The sequence below is a fragment of the Nicrophorus vespilloides genome, unplaced genomic scaffold, assembly GCF_001412225.1.
Source record: "Nicrophorus vespilloides isolate i.1.1-1 unplaced genomic scaffold, Nicve_v1.0, whole genome shotgun sequence".
Taxonomy (NCBI): domain Eukaryota; kingdom Metazoa; phylum Arthropoda; class Insecta; order Coleoptera; family Silphidae; genus Nicrophorus; species Nicrophorus vespilloides.
In genome coordinates this window covers 49,665-72,741 of record NW_017096206.1, presented here as the reverse complement: position 1 = coordinate 72,741, position 23,077 = coordinate 49,665, and the positions used below count along the sequence as shown (strand labels likewise).

At 36.8% G+C, this 23,077-nt stretch overlaps 2 protein-coding genes across 2 annotated transcripts; one reads left to right on the top strand and one right to left on the bottom strand.

The window, feature by feature from the left end:
• Nucleotide 1: 1 nt before the first annotated feature.
• LOC108570017 (phosphoinositide 3-kinase adapter protein 1) lies at nucleotides 2-21,871 on the top strand (the record flags this gene model as incomplete). Its single annotated transcript, XM_017931822.1, is given in 11 exon segments — nucleotides 2-723; nucleotides 4,653-4,705; nucleotides 8,216-8,821; nucleotides 18,989-19,136; nucleotides 19,205-19,440; nucleotides 19,535-20,010; nucleotides 20,103-20,420; nucleotides 20,489-20,705; nucleotides 20,773-21,479; nucleotides 21,550-21,640; nucleotides 21,705-21,871. Coding segments are annotated over 10 exon segments (2,904 nt in total). The 3' UTR covers nucleotides 21,800-21,871.
• Nucleotides 21,872-22,369: 498 nt separating this feature from the next.
• Nucleotides 22,370-23,067, bottom strand: LOC108570011 (N-acetyltransferase 9-like protein). Its single transcript, XM_017931816.1, has one exon. The coding sequence runs from the start codon at nucleotides 23,016-23,018 to the stop codon at nucleotides 22,398-22,400; it is 621 nt and encodes a 206-aa protein (XP_017787305.1). The 5' UTR covers nucleotides 23,019-23,067; the 3' UTR covers nucleotides 22,370-22,397.
• Nucleotides 23,068-23,077: the final 10 nt, after the last annotated feature.

Below are 23,077 nucleotides of genomic sequence, written 5' to 3'. Positions count from 1 at the left end.
TATCGCGAATTTCTCGGAAGGCAAATAACACTAATCATAATTCAATTTGCTCGAGAATCAAGTTGTATTTTCAGAATTTCAGATGATGCATCTCATCGATGGTTAAAGTTGGCAGGTGCATGCTGAGATGATACAAGGAGAGCGGAATTCCGTGGAGTATGGATGTGTGTTCTTGAGGTGGCGAGGGTGGATGTTAGAAAGAAGAGAGAGAGAGAGAGATGAGGAGATATTTCGCTGTGCCCAGTGAATGACTGAAAAGCGTCGGCGACTTTCAGCTGTTGTCATAATTCTAAAGATGTTCAAATGTTTTTGGACGCCCCACTCCCGCCTCACTCCCAAGCACTAACCAAGCACCACAAGCTCCCGTACCGGAATCTGAAGTTTCACATAAGTTTCTTGTGCGGCAGTCGAAGCTCCAGGATCTTAGTGCGCGTACAACGGTAGCCGCAACACATACACACATATACTCCTTCCACATCCGAGAAGATCGGAGATCCGAAGAGATAAACGTCCTTTTCGCTGGTAGCTGCAACTTCTTCGAGCCGAATGGAAGAGGAACAAGGACGAGTGTGAATGGTGACCAGTGTTTCCGTTTAGTGATGTATGAAGCTGAACATCCGCAGAAGACTATGCCTGAACCGCTTCTCGTCACCTGCACTGTAATTTCACGCAGAAGTCAGAAATAAGAAGAACAACAAGAAGAACATAAAAGAACGAGATCATGTAAGGAACCCTTTCAGAAAAATTTATTAGCCAAAGCTGAAAATCTCATCCTGATTTATGATATAACACATCTAAACGCAAACTCTCAAAAAAAAAATATTCAAAGATCAATACTTTTCAAAACTATTTAAATAACCGGCATGCGGAAACATCAACTTCTTCAATCAAAGAAGTCGACAATCAATATCTCCATCTACTGTGATTATTGTCGGGATAGGTTTTTCGGCTATTTCAAATTGTTAAAATATTTATTGGCTCGCGTTGGAATGTTGCCTATTTTGTGTTCGTTGCGCGGCGACTCGTAATAATAATAAATTTCTAATTCTATTATCGTCCCGAAGGCATCACCAAAACCGCCAAATTTATTCACGGCCCGTTCGAATCATTATAGCCGATTACGATTCGCGAACTGACGCGCCGGACGACCGTCAGCTATATACTCGTACGTCCCTATTTCGCATCAAAACACTATTCAAATTTCCCGCTGATTTTGGTCACAACATTTCAATTGCGTATTCAAGTTCAAATTTTATATACGGCGAGAAAAAAGAAGTTATTATACAAATTTAAGTAACAATTTTGTTTTAATAGTTTGTTATGATTTCGTCTAAAGTTATTAAATAACAAAATATAAAAAAAAACAATTCTCTAATTTTCTTGATTTTACAATGAAAATACGTTTAGTTTATTATCTATTTACCTTGGTAATTTTTACTTTAATTATAATTGTTAAACTCTCAAAAATCTTACACATTTGACTCAAATTTACTTTGTTTCTTGTAATTGCTAAAATTGACAATTTGACAATATTTACTTTTGCAAGACAAATTATTATTCATTTATTAAAAGTTATTAATTTTGTTAATATGAAGTAATATTTTTTTTCAAATATTTTTGTAAGTAATTATAAAACTGTTGATTTACAAATATGAAGAATATTCATAAATTTCTTACAAAGTTTTCCGTTTTTTGTTCAGTATTTACTAAAATATGAGAATCATTATTTTCAATCAAATTTTTATTACACGAATTTTGTTATTATTAATATATTAATAATTTTATAATATTTTTACTTTATTTTCGCAATTAATATTCAACTTTGTTTTCATTAATTTCATGTAAAACACTTTAAATATTATAAATTATAATAGTTTACAATATTTTCAAAAGAAAAATAATTAAAATATTTAATTTCCTTGTATAAATATCTATGATATACAATAATCAAGCTGTCTCCATATTCTAGTAAAATATTGTTTATATTAGTACCAAGTTGGTAAATCACCCATTCAACAAAATCCATAAAACACTTTACTTAACTTAATTTTACATCAGCTATCCAAATTCTAAAGCTTTTTTTCTTCACTGTTTATTCAGTAATGAAATCCACTTAAAGGATTATATGTATATACATTAATTTTAAATAAACGAACAGATTTGTATCAGCTCACATCTCACGAGTAATTAAAACACATTAAAACGAAAATATTCGGTGGCATCATAAAAAAAAAACGCGCAATAAATTATGAGTAAATCTCGAAAAAGGCTTAAACTGTCTTCCCCATCTTCCATTCTCCATCATCTTCGAAGACGTTTTCAACATCTGTTTGGTTATGGGGGAAAATATGCAGAAAGAAAGTGAACCTTTGTGAATGAACGAGGGAAAAATATTTTTTAATATCTCTCTCTCTCTCTATATATATACATACATACATACTGAAATGACTCCATTTTTTTGTTGTTGTTGTTGGCTATGAGACAAAACAAAAATTTCGTCGACTTTTTTCTTTAATTTACTGCTGCGCCCGGTCTCGTCTTTCACGAGGATCGGGGAGGATTCTAAGAAAAACGGAGCGCTTGAAATTGGAAACTTTTTCGTTTGCCGCACATTTGCTAGTTATTATGCACGTCGCAGACCCTTTACCTTTTTGGCGAATTCCCCACGTGACAAGATACACATGTGCTGACGTTTCCAGAAACAGAATACTCTGGTTTCTTGGCTTCGTTTTTGCTTCGGTCCTCTGATGATGATGATGATGATGGTTAAGGCTTTGATCTTCTTCAGTTTTCCAATGCTTCTTCGACAATGCGCATTGTCGAATGACGGAAAGCAGATGAAAATAGATGTGACATATCACTTCAGTAGACACTCGACAGAAGACACGTTTTCAGTGAAAGTGGATGGTCATTTTATTTTTATTACTTTGTACGAATACGGACAAACTTTGAAAAAATATTCTTAAGATGTTGACAAATTGCCTATCGAGAAAAGGTCATCTTGAATTTAACATTTTTCAGAAGTATCTACTGTTTCAAATTTTGCAGTTTTTGGACAATATGCATCAATCAATTTATAGTTTAACTGTACTAATTCAAATTTAATAACACAATTAAATCAAAGTTTTTATTAAATTTACGTAATATGAATTATTAAAGATAAATTTAATTAAAATTACTATTTATTTCTAAAATAAAAGTGTTCAATTATAAAAATTGAAATATATATTACAGTACTTATAATAACAACATTGTTAAGATAAGATATTTCCATATTTTGATGTGATAAGTCATAGCGTCAACTATACTGTTTATATAGAGAAAGAGCATGATAAGAAATATGAACTGATCAATTATAAATAGCTTTAATACAATCAAAGCTTAAATGAATTATGATTCTATATTTGTATGCGCTAGGTCAAAACATCAATACAGTTAATATAACAAATAATAAAGTAAAATGTAATTAATTTGAAAATGTGTAGCTGTTATCTAAACACAAAATAATTACAATTATATGCCAAATATATTTACTTATTGTTTGATAGACTGTAAATAAAAATAAGTCATGAAAATGAAAACGTATACTTCGGCTTATTGTCATTTGTAAATGTCAATCTAAAAGTTAGTTTAAATATAAAATGTTTAAATTAATTAAAAAATAAAAGTAATAAAACTATATAGACCAATCTATGAAATTGGTTTAATTGTATTCTAAAATCAAAGTGATTTGCATTACGTTCTAATTATTTCTGGTAACTTTGCATGCAGTGTTTCTATACTGAATCTCATGTTTTTTCTATCTCTTTACTTACTCAGTGTTTTTAAACATTTTTAGCTAATTTAGTAATGAAACATCTAATTTAATTAATGAATCAAATAATGAGATGAAAGTAATTTGTGTAGAAAAGCATAATTCGGTTAAAACCAACAAAATATATGTTATTTTTTTGCAAATTAAGTTAGTCTAATAAATGAATGAAATTGGTTTAATTGGAGAGATGCGTAACGTGGTTAGGACCAACAATAAATAACACATTCAAAAAATCTTTCCATGAGCTTTGTCTTAAGTACGTCCATGCAGTGTCAATTATCCAATAAAAAAAATAGTACTAAACACGTATACGGTCATGGAAGATGATGATGAAGATGAAGAACACATGGAGGAGGAAGAGGAGGAGGAGGTGGAAGCAAAGAGCCGGGATGAATTGGATAAGTGAGGTTCGCGCGCTGTTGAACGTGATTGATGTCAAGAGGCACAAAGTCCGCGCGATTCTAGAACAAAACCGGCGTGCATTTCGGTGGCCCGAAAAAGATCCGATTCATGCGAGGATGCCTGCAAGTTTTTGAATGAAATAGTTTCGGGATTCTTCTTCTCCTACTTCTTCATCTGGCTGGTCTATTTGCGCCAAAACATAATTAGGTTCTGGCAGAGTAGTCGTCCAATAGATATTTCAATTACAACATGCGAATGTCAGCGCTGCTCCGAGAGCAACACGTAAATTTAGAAAACCGCAGCAAAGCCGCACTGTTTACATCTGCCAGAATTTAATTACCATCATCTAATGCACACACAAATATTAACAAACAAACAAACAAACAAAAAAAACAACAACAACATGGGTTTCCATTAATTTCCATTCGTTTTCCAGATTACGAGAAGACTTTGGGACAATCTCCGATTCGCCGAGCGCAATGGATTTAGGTGAGTCCGATGTGTCTTGTCCCATTCATTGTCTTGTCGAACACGATGTCCCTCGTCTGTAAAACACGATTCTAACAATAAAACGACGACTTCTGGGATTGCATTTCTAATTACCTGGAAATGTACCTTTACGAATGCTCATCTTGTGTCCACATCCTGTCCTTTTTTTTTTGTTTTTTTGTTTTGTTCTTTTGACGTCCTCCCCATCGCATCTATACATATGCGCATATCGCCTTTCGACAATGGACGATGAATTATGTATATCGACTCAAAATTTCATAATTTCATTTGCATATTAAACACGTGTAAAAACAACAACTTCTTCAACATCGAACAACGTTTAAATATCATCATTCATCATAATTTTCAATCTCTTCATTTCAATCATCAACACTGTAGAGTTAAAACTCAAATGAATTAAATTAACCAACGCTTTTTATTTGATTCTAATTAGAGCTAAAATACACTTAATTAGTTATATAATTTACTCATACGTTTATTTAAAATAAAAACAAGAGATTTATACTTACAAATTACAGTATTCAATTACAATATTTCCAAAAAAAAACATGAAACATCATTCATCAAAGTCTTCAATTTTTAAATACCATATGCTTCTATGATCAATAACAAAAAACCATGATTAATATCTGCAATATCAAAAATATTATTTATAAACTGCATTTTCTTGAACTTTCTCAATAAGTAATACTTTTCAATTTTCTTATAAATATTTAAGTTTTCAGGTATTTGATATAACTAAAAATAAATCATTAACATTTTGGAAAATGGTGAAAATATTTTTCTGAAAAAAAAAATGTAAAACAAATAATTTGTATACACTTTCTCGGTTCTTAAATGAATTTCTTTCTGAAACTGAAACACCAACAAAAGTAAAACGATGAGAATCTTCGGTGTTTGATGATGCAAAAACGAGAAGATTAAATGCACTTCCCGCTCGAAAAACACGAACCGTATTTTCATACGCGTATGTATGTATACGAGATTAACTCAATAAATTAAGGTTTTCGAACAAAGTCTGGCCGCTTTCCAAGAATTGCAGAGAGAAGAGCACCAGAAGAGCATTATTTGATTACGGAGCGGCGTCGATTGTGTTTAAATCATTTATCTGAAGAAAAAGAAATGAAGAAAGAAAAAGGCAACATCAAAACATCAGGAAGACGACGCCATTAACCGTTTTATAGGTAGGGAAGTAACGCCGTAAAACGTGCTTTCCGGTAAAGGCAATTAAGTTTCCTGTTTCCACCGGAATATCGGTGGGCTGTCACGATCCAATCTATTACCGGTATTAGACTTTTTTTGTAATCCCCGTTCTTAATGGAATCGTGTTAATAGCGGGATCATTAATCAAATCTGATTTATAATCAGTATTAAACTTCCGGAAAACTCCAATCGCACAAATGAATTTTAATTCATTTATAATCTTATAACTCTGTTAATATTATCTAATATTTATTTATTGAACAAAAATACTTTATAATATTATATTTAGTTATATCATTTAAAAAATCGTTTCTCAACTTTTTTGTTAATTTGACACAAGATGACAACTGACATTTCGCGAGCCAACATATTTGTTTCTTGTTGTAGTAAATTTTTTGACAATTTGACACAAAATGACAGCTGTCATTTTGCGACCCGATAAAAAATTTACGAGTGACGTTGAGAATCACGAATCTAAAACATAATATTATAATATTAACAACATTTACAAAAGGAAATTTCATAAGATTTTCATGAAATGATATTTTTTTTTGTAAAATTTATTCTTTTCTAAATTCTAAACTGATTTTCAAATATTATCGGATATCATCACTATTTTCGGTTTTCGCATTTTCGAACATGGATGTAAACTAAGGAAGAAGTGATCGTGTCTGCGTTTTTGATCGACGTTTTAGCATATTTATTTCTTTGGTTTTTTTGAGGAGATGAACAATACTCTCACGACGTTCTCACACCGTGCGATTCTTTTTGGGTGGTCTCGCGCACATTAATTTCTCTCACGTAAGACATTTGTGGCCTGCCGCAAACCGAATATTCGAATACATTTATCATCGAATTATTATTATTAACTTGCAACTTGACAAGTGCATCCATCAACACTAGTTAATCTATCAAAAAAAAAAGAATCATCTCAAAAAGTAGAACATCTTGATTTTTTTTTTATAGAATTGAATAGATTCATTGTGTTATTTGGAGTACGTTTCGTAACAATGAACTGAAATTGTTTGAATTTGGAGTTGATTTATAAAAAAAAAATAGAGGGAGATTTAAATATGTTTATTGTGTTCCATAATAGCTTGACAAATCTGAATTCGGGGGGGTAGACACAAAGCAGAACAAATCTGTAGAAGAAGTAAAAAATATTTTTATCGGTGGTTATCAAATAGGGGCGTAATGGGTTCTATAGGAGGGCGTGAGAACATAATTCTAAGGGGACTTTGAAGAGTGAATATACAAAAAAAAATCAACACATTTGCTGCACGAAACTCTGAAAAGTAGGAATCTTCCCAAGCGTCTGCTCCTAGTCATATTTCTAAACGGAATTAGACAAATTGATCGTAAAGGAAAAATAGAGAAATCCAAATTCCTCGAATCGCTTTTGAAGCTGCGATCGTAAAATCCGCGCCCCTCCTCCGAAGTGCCGTTTGCGAAGCACTGGTGTAAATTATGTAATTCCATGCGGCTAATTGCGGGTCCGCACACGGATTGATCTGTTTCAGCTGTACGGCAATGAAAGGGGACTTTCTTTTGGTCTCGCTAAGTTCAATAAATCTACCGACTTCTACCGCCACCGCGTCCGAAAATAACCGTCCACCGATATTGTGTACTTTGCCTCTAATAACTACGCATTTCTTACAACTTTCATAACTCAACCCGAATCGCTTTTTTCTGAAAACGGTTTATGATCTTTATTTCTTTTCATGGCAAGTTACACATTTGCATTGCAGATGGTATTAGTTGAATTTTCCATTCTTCTTGTAAAATACATTATCAGCATTTTGTCACGTACTGAAATAATTCATTAAGAAAATTGAATAAATTGTAATTGTGTTGTATCAAGGGCATTACTTGTGCAAATATGAAGGAAATAATTATGAAAATTGGATGTAATGTAATTAGATTCTAGTTTATTAGTCAAAGTGACTTAGATTAATTTTACTTTTTTTTAACAAAAACTACATTTGTTTCATTAATTTCAAGTTAATTTTGAAGATTTTAGTAATTATAGTTTTTAAAAAACGTAATTGTATATTGAATGTTCAGTTTGAATATGTAATTGAATACTTTGATATGTCGGTAGAAGAGACTTAGTATGTGAGGAGTAGAGTGTATATATTTTTTTTTGTGTGAAGCGTGGTAGCGGGAAGCGTCAATTTATAATTCGTGGATAGATTTGAATTAGTTAATGAGTGCAATTGAAATTCAAGGCGTTTAGTAATGTAATTAGCATTGGATGTGTTCTAATGGTCGGTGTACGTTCCACAGATAATCCGTCGTACTTCTCGATGGCAGGCAAAACGGACTCGTCGTCTCCGCAGATGAGCAGAGAGGAGAGGAAGAAGCAGCAGATCACCAGAAGCCTGCTGCGATCGGTGAGCACCAATTCGGGCGACTCGAACCAAGAGCTTCTGATCATGGGTGAACCAAGGTTATCGGACATCGCGCCGGAACTGAGCAGCAAGTATCCCCAGGAACCGAGGAGGGCAAACTCCCTGAAGAGCAACAGATCTGAACCCCGCACCGACTTAATTTATTCCCCGCTGCCGACGTCCGAGGATGCCGCGTGCTCGGAAGCCTCGGACGACGAGGAAGTGTTTCTAAACGAAGATTGCGCTAAGTATTACAATTTAACGGCGAAGGCCGGAAGCACGGCCAGCCGTAGAAGGCATTCGATCAGTTCCTTCATGGACAGGGAACGATCGGTCAGTATCGCCTCGTCCTCGAAGAGCTACAAAGAGGAGCTACCACAGGCGACGGTGCACGCAACCCCAGAAGGTGTCCCCGTGAAGGCCACGACAACAATTCCCATCGACGATCACTCGCTGAGGCACGGATCGTACCCCAGGAAGCGCTGCAACCGCTGCACCAGAGGTGAGTCTATCAAAGCCAATTTACCAATTCCAATTGACTCGACGCTCGGTTCTCAGCTCAATATTTCAATGATTATCGAATTAGGGCTGGTAATGAATTTAATTGAGCCCTCTCTCATCTCTCTCCCTCTCTCATCTCGTCATCTTCTTCCGGTCCGTCCCATCATTGTTACGTAAGGCGCCTCCTCTCACTCCCTGTGCGCCGAACATCCGCATCCGAAGCCGATAACAATTGCTGATCACGTCTTCGGCTAAAGCCATTTTTACCGAGTCCCCCCATCATGCAAACATCATCGCGCAATCCCAGCGAAACGCAATTATCATTACTCGTCCCGTGGGGGTTTTATCGATGAGTCGCATCGCTCAGTGCCTACCTACTACCACCGCATCCACAGATACCAGATACCAACACCAACCAACAAACCATAACAGTAAGTCAGTTGTTGTTACTCCTTCGCCTCATCCATCATCATCATCATCCCCCTCGTCTAATCCAATCCGTTCGGGCAATTTCTATATTCGGATACCGACTGTTTAATTGCGACCATATGATCCCGCTTTAATTGGGGTAAAAAGGGTTTGTAAATCAAGATTTCATCCCCCTTTTAATTATTTATATTAAAGTATAAATATTGTGTATATAGTGTGTATATACATACAAGGAGGAGACACGAAAGAGGGGCCGTAATTCAGCTCAGCGCGTGACATCCTGCGCACGTGCATCTTTCTTCCTCGAAAGGAAGAAAGGAAGCCTTCCACCCGGCCGCGCTGCATACTGATTGCATTTGTTTACATAAATTTTAATTGAGCCTTGGATTATGTCTTATTTTGTTTAATTTACACCCCATAAATTAACACAGCGCAAGACCCGTACACCTCACATACGAAACGAACATTGCCTGGGATACCGGAACCGGATGCAAGAAGCCACCTGGATCCCCAAAAATCTTCCGTTCCATTTAGCAAAGATAATATCCGCAGTCTTTTTGAAAAATTTAAACCACCTGTCCGCAACTGAAAGTCCCGTTTGCGATTCATGATCAACTAACATCAGATGGTTTATCTTAAATCATTTGGCAAGGATATTTTCAGAAGTTTTCGAAGAAAATAAAACTCTAAGGCCTTTGCGACATTTCATTAAATTGATCATATACTCCATGCAATTTATATATGATGAACCATTGTCTAAATTAAATAATAATTTAATCATATTAACGAAACCACTGAAATAAATGAATTGTTTATATTTATATGATGTCATTAATGGGATTTTGTAAACAAAATGTTGATTTCCTAAGAAAAAGTCTGACTCTCCGCTAATTGGCACGACACGAACTCGTGTAAACTATTCAGACTGAACAATCGACGACGTTGTTTGTGGTTTCTTTCAGGCCGAACCGCAACTAATTTTGAAATAAACCAGATCGCACTTTGGAATCATCGAAATTCCCGTGTCCATTTGCGAAATTCCCTTTTATTTTTTCAAAATAAACACGCGTCCTAGTAAAACCGTTGTTATCAGATGACCGAAATACAATTTAGAAACGTTATTTTTATACTTTTCCAAGTGTATTTTCGCAATGATTTGAGTTCAAAAATATATAAGATGTTAGTAATTGGAATAATAATTGGGAGTTTAATATAACTGGGTATATTGTTATGCGATTTGATGTTTGTAGTTGTTGAGGAAGAGGAGCCTTTGAAGGTGGATGCCCGAAATATACTTTCGAATCAATCTTGCGTCCCTGCGGAGAGTTGCGTTTCCGGGATGGAATTAATTTAAAATAGTTTTGGATTTAGGCGAAAGACTAGGAAGATGCTGAGGTGGAGAGGACGAAGGGAGAGAAAAATAGAAGAAGAAGAAGGAGCAAAAATAAAAAAAAGGGAGAGGAGAAGCATGAAATGGAAAGTATCTAAGTGCGGCCGCGGCTATTTTTATAATTATCCACTCTGGCTTTGGAGTATTATAAAATTTATTAATGGCATAAGTGAGCTGCCAGGGATTCCGAGCATGGAGAATCATTTTTTCCTTCTGCTCCTCCTCCTCCGCCGCCTTCGCCTGCTTCTGGTGAAACTTCGGTGCACAGGTCCGGATTTCAGTGGAAATTTTAGCGGGCGAAAATATTGCTTCTATAAATATGACGAACGGTATTTCAAGTGCGACTTGGGTCTTCTCGGAGCTTTTCGGTTTTGTCCTTTTTGTGTGCGGATTAGGTGAGCATCTGGCTGGAGATGATGAACGCGAGCAGAGAATGAAGTGGATGGCACAGGTCAAAACCGTTGTTTCTGAGGCCAAAAACATCTGCATGCCACGTTACGTTCCCGAAACAATAACACTTACGTTTTCTTCTTTTCTGCTTTGCTCATCGCATGACTCATCTTTCTCTTCCTCCTTCTCTTCCACCTTCTGGTGACAACAAAATCCGTAATCCGAAATTGTCAGCAGAATCCTGCTATAAATGGACGTCCGAGGAGGTACACTCCATTGTTCCGCCTCGGATGGTGCCTTCAATTGAATCCGATTGACCATCTCTCTTTCCGGAACGGAAATGCGACCCCGAAACGTCCCCCCACGTGTTCCACAGATTTTTCGGGCGCCGTGCGGCGAATACACATTAACGAAGCTTATTTTAACCTGTCCCAATGTATATAAACCACCAGTTCTTCTTTTTTTTGTCTTGTTTTGGGAGCCTCCTCGGAAAACAAAGTCAGGAAGGGACGAGGAATAGATCCATCCATTCTTTCTGTTTTGAAATATTGTTTTTGGCTGCCTGGGGGCTAATTGGGGTCGCAGATGCTCCGGAAGCACGAAAGAGTTGCGCGTATTTTGTAAACTAATCAACGAAAATGCCTTAATTTTCAGGAAGTCCGTGTTTATTTATAGTTCCAATTTTTTTTATTCTCGTCTCTCCATCTTCGGCTTCTTCGGTTGTCTTAAAATAATGTATCGTCGTAATTATGTTTCATTTGTTTTCCTCCTTTTTTTTTCTTCGCTCCCTGAAAACTTCTTTCTCCTCCTTCTAGAGACGCTTCAATACCGGCACCGATTGACGCGCGTCGCGACGCCTCTCCGCTTGTATCCTGTTTCCGGGCGATCGGTGTTTCCCGTTTCCTTCTTCCTTTTTAATTGGCCCGTTGTTAACTTATTTATGGGTCCGTGATCCGGGTCATCCAGGGCACTTCTTCACTCGACTCCTCATGTATATTATACATACATACACATATATATGTATTCTATACACACATCACCGCCGCTCGTTATTAACACCTTCCAGCGTTTTTCAACGGCTTAATATCAACTCGGGCACACTATAAATGTTTTCGTGAGTCTCTTCTGCTGACGCAAATTGCATCCACTAAAGCAGTTATTAAACTCCTCATCCTCTCCATCACAATCTGAAAACCCAACCGAACGACCTCGGTCCTTCCGACATTCATTCATGTAAATTTAAAACTATTATCGCCCTCCTAATTTCATCGCAACTCTAATGAAAACCAATTACAACATCACTTTTTTAACTTTACTATACTATAAATCAACTTCATTAACAAAAGGCATCTTACAGTTTCTTCAATTGCATCATTATTATGCAAGATAGTTAAATTGCAACAAAATAATAATCTTAGTAGAATACACATTAATAGAAGTTACATAACTAATTAGTTTAAAACGCCATCTCTCCGATTCAAAATTGATATCATCATTTTCGAGATTGTTGAAAATTCGTGAAAGCTTCTGCGAAGTGGTACAAAATCAGAACCGAGTGTTTCGTTATTGAATTAATAAAATTGAAATACATCCATTCATATGCAGACAACTTCATCCTTTGATACAAAGGAGAATTGACGTTTCCTCCACGTCCTCCCCTCGCGCTCTCTGTCAAAGGCTCCGGAGGACTTACGTGACAAATGTGGAAACGTGATTTGATACCGACGACAGCCCTATTTAACATATGAAAAAAAAACTATTTTCGCATTCACGAAGGGTGCCGATATGATTAAAATACCATCACAAATCCCATCCGCTTCGAATCTTCATCACCTGCACCTGTCACTCCCGATTTCGAGAAAATCCATCCACACAAATATTTTCTTTCATGGAAACCAATTTTTATTGGTTTTCGCCTGAATTTACACTTTTTAAGTTCGACCGGTAAAGAAAGCCGCTGCTTAATATTCTCTTCAGATTTTTTTTTTCTTTCTTCTTGCGTGCATCAATGTATATGGTCTGTCTCTTCCTTCAATTCGTGTATGACGAGTCTCAATTAATCAATGCGCGCCAATCATATTTCTACGATGCGTAATGCTTTGCGGACGACCTTAATACCTTAATTCGTGCTCATTTCAATAACCAAGCACCGCTCGAACAACATAACTATTATGTATGGATGCACCGGTTTTCACATAAACCCAAAATTAAGTACAGTTTCTTGTGAAATTGAAACCTCTTCATTCAATTTTTAACATAATCGAATCCCTTATGCTCTAAAGGAAGAAAACCAATAAACCTAGTTTTGTAATGAACAGATGTCTGCGGCTAAAGCGTTACAAGTAAATCAATAAATAGTTTCTGAAACGAAACTCATTGGAAATGGTTGTTTCAAAAAAAAAAATTAAAGAAGTTATTTATGTAACATGTGAGTCAAGGACTAGAAATGTTTAATCAAGTCCGTGACTCACGCAAATAATTACAATTAATTTTAAAGTATATTTATTCAATTTAGCCATTTATAAGTATATAAAGATATTTTTGTTCATAAACAACATAAATGAAACATGTTTGCTTTTCCATAAAGCAACTCCTTGTTCTCTGGACAAAAATAAGTCGATAAACCTACTTTTTGGTTTAGGCAGATGTTTGTAGCAAAGCTTTCGTGAATCTCGTAAATCACAACGTAAAAAAAAAATAAGAAAATATGTTAACCTTTTTGCTTCTTACAATTATTTAAAGCACCAGTTACATTTTACCACAATAGAAATACAATGTTTTCATCACTTGTTTATAAATAACTGAAGACTTTCCTTTTATCCATATTTTACAATATTTTACATTCTTTAGACTTTACTTATTTATGAAAGTTATTTATACTTTATTAAGAATTTAGTAATTATTTTGGTTTAGAAAAAAAATCTTAGATGTTTTCTGTATTTCAACACTTCTTTTCCAATATTTTCAATTAGTACACAATACTATTAAAGAAGCTAAGTTCAATTTTCACTATAATGATTTCTGTATACACACTATGTATAAAAAAAGACTTAAATCTTTGTTGAAAACTTTATAATTACATTACTCAAAAGAATAAATTAGACATCTTGTAATTGTATTATAGTTGAAATAATATTTCAAAGTAAAACTAGTAAACTGTAGCTTTGTTGTTTTTGAGATGGGAAATTGTGTGTTTTCTGAAGACGCGGATGATGAGAATCAATAAACTGACTTTGGTATTTAGCAGACGCCTTCGACAAAGTGGTCCAAAAACACGCGATCCCCTTAATAATGTGAAGTGTGCCTTTGCGATGGGGTTGATGATGGAGGTATTTTTAGAATTGACTCCTGTGTGAAATTTGGAAGTCATAGAAGCGGACGAAATTGCAGGTGGATGGATTTATGTTGTTCGCGTGTGGAGGAGCGTGTGTATATGTTCTTTTTTTTTGGGGACGATCGGGTAGTTGTGATAGATACGTGTCGGAGGGGCGGCGAGAATCGATGAAAGGGGGGACGAACTGGGGCATCCCATAATACCTGTGCGGTACAATAGGAACGAAATGGAGGGGAGAAGGGAAATAAAAACGAAGCAGTATATTAGAATCGATCACCTAGGAAAAATCACCTGGTTTTGGCGCACCTGTACAGCAGGCTGCAGTGCTCGCTCGTAAAATTTATATTTGCGTATCATTTAGTTGGGCACAGAAACATGTGCGTTCAAGAATAAATTCTAATTATAAAACGGAACTAAAAGAGCTGCAGAGTAAGTGAGAGAGAGAGAGAGGGAGTTAAAAGAGGGATAGTCCTCTTCCACCTTTCCAGAGGAATAATAATAATGGCTGTAGGCGGAGAGAAGGTGTTAGCCCCTCGGTCGGTCTACTCTTCCACAGAACTGAGAGTTATGAAAATTTTTGCTCAGCTCCGATGCGTAAATATTTAACGTTTTCTATTTGTAGTTGTGGCATCGCCTCTCTCTCTCTCTCTCTCTGTGTATGCGTAATGTTGGGGAAGCTATTTATAACCATTGTTTATAAGTTTAGCTGCGTATGCAATTTTTTCCAACCCGCCCCCGCTTCTTCATCTCTTGTTGTTATTATTTGGTTTTTGGAAAACGGGAGCACACGCTCCGAATATACAGGAAAAAAGAGAGGAGGCTGTGTTTGGTTGATGTGTATGTATGTATATGAGCATGGCATCTCCGACATAAATATGCGGAGTAAACGATACATCCGGTATTTTATACGTCGAAGTGCAGCAGCAACGGGCGTCCACGCCGTTTATTTGAACATTTCGAATATTGAACTCATCCTCCTCCGGTGCCATCTGCCACGATCTTCAATTTGTGACATTAGACCGTCACGTGCCACGGATTTTATTATAAATATGTAACGGAGATGGCTGCACCCGCAACCGCAGCTTCTCTTCCTCTCCCGCCTACAACATCGCCGACGCGCCGTCTTCTTTCGCTTTCGTCCTTTCCTTTTTTTTTTGGGCCACTTTAAATTTAGAATTCCAGTTTCCAATTCGACTGCGAAAATCCTTAGAAACGCACGGAGAGTTCTTCGCAACGCTCCTCCACCACCCACAACCAATTCTCACCCAACAACCATCTCCAAGGTACACACCTAAATCATACCAAAACAACAACAACAACAAAAAATCATTAAACTCTTGTGACAGTCGAAGCTAAGTGAAATCTCAGAACATTGTGGAATTCTTATAGAGATTCAACTTGGTGACTATTGGTGAATGTTTCTCATTATGCGAAGCTTGCAAAGCACTGTTACAAATACTAAATAAGTATTACATAATTTATAAACATAAACATAATCTTCAAAATACATGTCAATTCTGAAATTACATTTGCAAGTGACATTAACACCACATTGACAGCCAACGTCAAATTGACGTTTATCAGAATTTATGAACTTTACTGAAAATGACAAATAGTGTTATAAAATATAACATAATAATAGTTGCCAACTCCATACTCATAACATTATCAAACTAATTGTCTAATGGTTTTCTAATTTGATCCAATAGTTTTAGCAACACACTTTTTTTGATGTGTGATATAAAATCTATTTAATCAACGAAATTAGGGCTGAAAACAAGAAGTTTGGAGACTGAAGTAACTGTTGTGAATGTGATTGTTTTCTTTTTAAATAATGAAGTTATTTAAAGAAAGGAATTGTTATAAGAAGCTGAAAAAATAACAAATCCACAAAGAGAAACACATTTTAACGTGTTTATGTTTACGTTCGGAGGGTGCTAATTCGACCAGATCGAACGACGGAGCGACGTTGCAAAAAAAAAATACTGTAAACGATTCTTACGTAAAAAATAACAACCCTCGATTTTTATTTTTGGAGATTCTCTCTCTCTCCAATTTTTTTTTTGCTGTGTTAAGTAACTGATATTTCGCATGGGTGACTCCGGCTCCTCGTTAAAACCGATTGTGCGCCTCGGATTTCAGACGCGCTTCAGATGAGGGTGAAAAACAGACACCCCCGCACGTGTTCTTTCTGACGACTGCTTTCTTTCGTGATGGGATTATCTGCCCACAAGTGGTTTCGCTCTTTCGTGATTCAACCTAATCCAACGAAAGAACGGAATCCGTTCCTTCTGCCTTCCAACAATATACAGCATGAGTTTATGCATGCGTCTTTATTTGTCTTAAATCACTGCCGCTCTCGCATCGTGTACACAACCAAGACGTTCACTTAAACCATACAATTATTATTAGATAACATTCTCACAAATTTACTTTATTTTCTATCTATTTGTAAATAACATATTTCTTCTATACAATATTTGCTGAATTTCTATTTACACATAATAAATATTCTATTTATAAGAAATGCCCATTTCAATTATATAATTGACGGGTCTTCCTCTTACTAGTCAAATGCAGTAGGAAAAAATAAAATTATATAACATAAATAAATCACCTAAAACGAAAGCTATAAAGGAAATCGTGTGGATTTTCGGGGACGCGTCGGATTATTTTCGGTCAGTTCAATTTAAAATATTTGGATTGCGCGCGTATTTTTAGAACATAGAAAATTTCGTTCCGTTGCGTCGAAAATGAAAAGAGTCATTAGGAGTCATTGGCATACGAGCTGAAACGTGCTTGCCAATACTACACATGAAACATGTTTTCAATTATTGCTTATTACTAGCTTATTACGTACGCTTTGCAAACTAATTAAAGACAAACTTGAAACGGAGATAATTATAGTTTAATGGTTATTGATCGATTATTAACTAAACATTTTATTATGTCATAAATAAATAGAACTTCCCTTATGAAAGAGTTTAAACAAAAATTGTTTTAGTTATTTACAGACTAAAGGTTAATTTAGAGTGGGATTAGATAAACAACGTTGTTTTGATGTTTCGTACTAATGTAAATTCCAATATTATTTGTCCAATTCGCAAACAAAGTAAAGGGATGAGTATTAACGAAATGTTATTAAAACTACATTAACTTGTATTGCATCAGGTAAAAAAAGCAAACACAGTAATTGTCTTGTACGAAGGTCGATCATCAATCCCATTTCCGAGCTCTACTTTTTTTTTGTATTCTTCGTTGTGACAAATGAATTCCGCCCTAATGTTTTCCCTGCAGCGCTCACTTCCTCCACTCGCTCATCCATTGTCGTTTCTCTTCTCTTCTTGTTTTTTTACAACGCTCTCTCTTTTATTTATAAATAAATTAAAAAGGAGAAATAAAAAGCATCCATCTTATTCACACCGTCCCGATGACGGATACAGCTACTCTCATTACAATTAAGCGAAATATTTTTAGAAGCGCAATTAGGGTGGAAACAAAACCTCTCGTTACCATCTCAATTGTATTCCCTTCTTCTTGAGATTTGGTGAATGCGTAGTATATATATATTTATGTTATTTCTGTCCGTTGTTGTTGGTGTCGATGAATAATGCACGTCGCGCTCCGACGCACACCATGTTTGATTTTAATATAATTTCAGTCATACCTTAATATTTAAATGTTGTGTCTGGTCCGAAAAAAAAAGAGGCATAAAGGATGATGATAATGCGCCGGGGAATATGGGATAAAAATTGATAAAACTTATGAGGATGTGAGGAAGAGGTTGAGAGAAAGAGAGAACAATGATGGAGAGGCGGACAACATTAAAATTCAGGAGGGCTCTGCTTGCTTCTGCTGCTGTCGATGCGGAGGAAGAGACAGTAGCAAGTGAATAAAGAAGAAGTGTGTTTCGAGTATTTTTAGAGAGGCAGTAAAAATCTTGATAAGGTTCGGGGTTATCTTCCTCGCATTGCGGTACTCCCTCGTTCCTCTCCATCCATCCTCGAGTTACACGCGCTATATCCAAAAACAAATGAGCTATAGATTCCTAGGCAAGGATTTAATGGCTCGCACAAGGGCCCGCTCTGTTTTTAAAGAGATCTCTAAGTGTTTTTCCACCATATATATTTTACTTTTTTTTTCCGTTTCACCACGATAATTTCAAATTAATGGCATCATAATTCACTATTGCCCACTATTTTTAAATCACCCTCCTTAAGCGATTATTAGGAGCGTCTCTCAAATTTATTTGTTTGCTTCCTCATTTCGACGTTGTTGTTGTTTTATCCTTATTTTTTTTTCGGCTTCTTCATTTTGTGAGGAATTTCAAATAATAGCTATTTACGCTCGATTCTCGTTACGTGTGGCTTTCCAGCTACGTTTATCTTGTTTCATTATCTGGCTTAGGTCGGGTGGTCGGAACTTCCTTTTCATAAATGAAATCACTGTTCGGTGCATGAATGTATGCAGTAGGCGCGCGTCCGTACGCCACTACATGTCCATCCGACGCTGCCGAACAATAAAAGTGATATAGACAAAGTGCTTCTCCTCCTTTCTTCTTTCTTGTTCTTCTGCTCTTCGCGTTGATGTGCTCGTGCTTCAATTCCATTTTTCTTTTGTGGTAGGATCTGTAAAACGCGCCGCAGACATGGACGACATCCTCATCATCTCGGTGAGGGAGAGCGAGGCGGCGAAGCTCTGGGTGGATTACTTCGTCTCGTATTTCGAGCAGTTCGGAAAAGATCCGAGTTTGAACCCAACGAAACCCTACAAGTAAGTCGCTTTTAGTTTGCGATCAACGTACGGCATCTCTGACCTGTACTTTTTCTTTGTCCGTTTAGGGTGCATCACCTGGGAATCGAGGATATCATCGAAGCCAACGGCGATGTCAGACTAATCGCCGAGAAGACTTCCGGCGTTAAACTGCAACTCATCGTGCTTTGCCCCATGCTGCTCAAGAAGATCGCCGATAATCTGCAGTCGACTGCTAGCTTATCGAAAATACTTTTACCCGATCGGATTTTGGCCCTTCAGCTCGGAACCTCCGATGATGATATCACAGATTTACACAAAACTGGTAAGTTTACTCTCACTAAACAAAGACATTTTTTTATGAAAAGAGTTTATCATCATGTAAAATTTTGTATTAATATGTTTTTCTCTTATTACAGCGCTTTGCTCGTATTCCCAATGGCAAAGACGCGGTGTCGGTCAAGACCAGGACGCCAAGTTCGTTCAAGACTTCGTCACAGCAGCCATGGCGATCTTCACCAAAGTCTGGAAGCAACAAAGCTCCATAGCAACCGAAGAAAACTCTCAATTTTCGGTATCCCCCAAGAAAATTCGCATGGGACAAACGAGCGTTCTGGTGCTTCTCACGTATCCGCTCCAGAAGGAGGACGTAGTGAAAATCACCATAGTCAAAAATGACGAGTTCACCGAAGTGAAGACAGTGAAACGTAGGAATCCGTACACCCTGAAGATCGCCATCCCCGAGAAGTTCTTAGAAGTGTCGGCCATAGTGACCGTCCTCGTCGAGAAGAACGGAAGCGTAATTGGAAAGAGACCCATCAAGTGCGAAAGCAGGCTGCGCGAGCTCGAACAGATTTTACGCTCCAGCAACAACCCCGTCGAGTTTATGTGCCAGGTAACGTGTGCGGCGGCTTTGATCCTCGCAAATACAAAAGAAATATACATGTACACGAAGGGCCGATCAATAATCGATTTTCCTCTCCGCAGACCCTAGGATTCAGCCCTCACGACACCGAGCAGTTGGACAACTGGATGGTGCACATGTTCCAAAAGAACGTACCACCAAACTTCAACTTCTTCATCAACCAAACAGCTTATTCTAAAGGCAAGAGCAGCAACGAGGAGTACCCCACTTTATTGCATTTCGCCGCGAGATTCGGATTGGAGAAGTTGGCTGTACAATTGTTGGATAGTCCCGGTGGTGAAATGGCGTGCGATATTAGGAACATCAACGATTGCGTTCCAGTCGACATCGCCGACAATTGCGGTCATCTAGAAATCTCCAAAATCCTAAGAGATCACATGGTAATATCAACAACATTAATACAGCTAAAACTCAATGCTAATGACGAATTCATGTTGTTTATCTCCAGAAAATGAATGAGCTTACCAATATTTACATTCAGCTTAAAGACCTATCAGAAAGCTCCAAGCAGCAGTCCCAGGTCCCAAAGAAACCCCAAGATGAAGTCTACTTGAAACCCACGTCGGCCGGAGACTTTTACAAATTGTGCCCAGCCCCGAAACCCGTATTACACTCCCCCTTGACCCCGACAATAGCCGAAGAACCTCCGCAATACCTTCAAATGGGTAAGTGAAATTAAGAAATAAATATACAAACAATTACTAATTTAAAAAAAAAACTTTTAATAAACAGATAAGGTGACTCCGATGTCGTCCCCTTTATCAGAAGTACTTCCCTCGTTTCATCAACCCAAATGCTCGGGAAAAACACCGCATCACACCTCCCAGACGAGCATAAATTCCGTGACAAAAAACGTGCTCGCCCCAGAGGACAAGGTCCAAGTGGAACTGGCGGAGATCATCAACGACTTCAAGAATAACGTGCACACGATCACGCAAACCGAGCAGCTCGTCGCCGAATGGCAAAATCGCAATTACGTCCAGAGATCTTTCAAGGAGAAGAAAGAGCAGCTGGAGCACATGAGGTTGGCCTACGAGCAGCTGCAGCGCGACATGAAATCGAAAACGAAGAAAACTGGCACCTTCGATATGCTGAAGAAGCTATTCGGATTGGGCAGCTCGAGTTCATCGAAGGAAGAAAAACTCGAAGTTGGATATCCTCAGAATCCGATCAAGAATGATATGAGTATAAGCAACCCGAGACCGGTCAGCAGCTTAAGCATTCAAAGCACATCGAGCTCTTCATCGTCTGGTAGGATAAGTACGATCAGTGGATGTAGCCTCGGAGATAGCGGAACGCATTCAGATCACGAGGAGAGAAAGAATATCATCAATTCCGACACAGACAGGGAGTTGTCTCTCAATTACATGATCCCTCCAGCACCGAAACCCATTAAGCAGGGTATGTTTGCTGGCAAGAACATGTTCCCCACCATCGAAGTAAGTACCAAAAATAATCCAAATGTTAAATAACAAGATTATTAATTGATTGTTTTTACTTTTCCATTAGGAGCGTCCACCACATCCAGTTCCAAGACCCGGTTCTGATATTTCTGATTCATACTACATTCAATTCCCACCAAACGGTTCTCCTGTCGAAGGTAATGACTCAACTCCTTTGCAAATCAACATTTATTAATGGACTGTGTCTTTTCATCCTTTCAGTTTCGAGGGACTCACAAGAATACATCAATTTCCCTATTAAACCGCAGTCCGCTGACAGAATAAGTCATGAATACATGAACTTCAAAGCCCCATAAAGGATCAAGACTTTCGCCACCCACACACACACACAGCATTTTGTTTGTTATATGTATTATATATATATTTTAATTGATATTTTTTGTATAATTAATTTATTTATTATTTTTTTATATGTTTACTATATTCTAATTTATATTTTTTTCTTGGTGTACTTTGATTGAGCAAAGACATACCCAACATTTTTTTTGTATGCAATTTTATATAATTTTTTTATGTAAATGTTTAAACGAAATTATACACTTTTTATAAAAGATTTATTATAAATGAAGTTATAAAGAAATATATGATTATTTAAATAATTTCATCTATTTAATTATTATTGCACAACCTCAAATTATTAGTTGATTGCTTTACTAAATGAGCTTTAAAGTCAACATAAAAAAATCGCAATTTTCCTTTAAGATATTTCTATTCGTCTTAGACTACAAACAATGATTTTAGTAGAGAAAATAACCTGGGAACATATTGGAAACAAAAGGTTGGAATGTATATACAAATTTGGTTATATAGCATAGTTTTAAATCAAAGACAAATAAGATTTTATAAACAAAATTTTATTAGTTAGTATATAAATAATGAGATAATTAAAAATATTTAAAATTGAACAACTTCTTCGCCATCTTCTATCACCAAATGATGTTTGGTATTTTCTTTGATAAACTGTTTGAATTGATCATCAACAAGCTTCTCCATAGTGACTTCCTGGAAAACCTGAGTGAAAGCTGTTTGAATGAATCCCATCTTTTCAAACATATGAATACTGATAGCGTTATTCGCCGAAATTTTCACGGTGTATTGCTTAACTTGCAATTTGTCGATACCATACTTAAGCAGGAAGACCATGGCCTCCCATCCGCAGCCTTTCCTTCTGGCCCACTCCTCAGCAATCATTATCTCAGCTTCAGCAACAACGGCCAAAGGCCCATCCTCATTATTAAGGAAAAACAAATTTGTATCCCCAATCATAGCAGCCACCTCATTTTGAGTCTCCTCATACTTCTCCTTATCCAAAATAATGAAGGTGCACTTATCATTGTCCAACATCCAAGAGTGCTGCATCTCATACTCCTGATTCAAAGTCAATGGCTCTGAGGCTGTTAACTCCTGCAGCTCTTTGGACTGCATCCAGCTGTTGTACTTGAGTACATGCTCCTTGCGATAGGGCACCAAAATCACTCTTTCACCAATTATTTTAGTATTCTTGTTGATAAGCATTGACCATGCTTCTTTTAGAGGTTATGTAAGTGTCAAAATATAGAAACAAAACACATCAG

Bases quoted from the DNA above. Each gene is read 5' to 3' on its own strand.
- LOC108570011 (XM_017931816.1), bottom strand. From the start codon at position 23,018: ATGCTTATCAACAAGAATACTAAAATAATTGGTGAAAGAGTGATTTTG.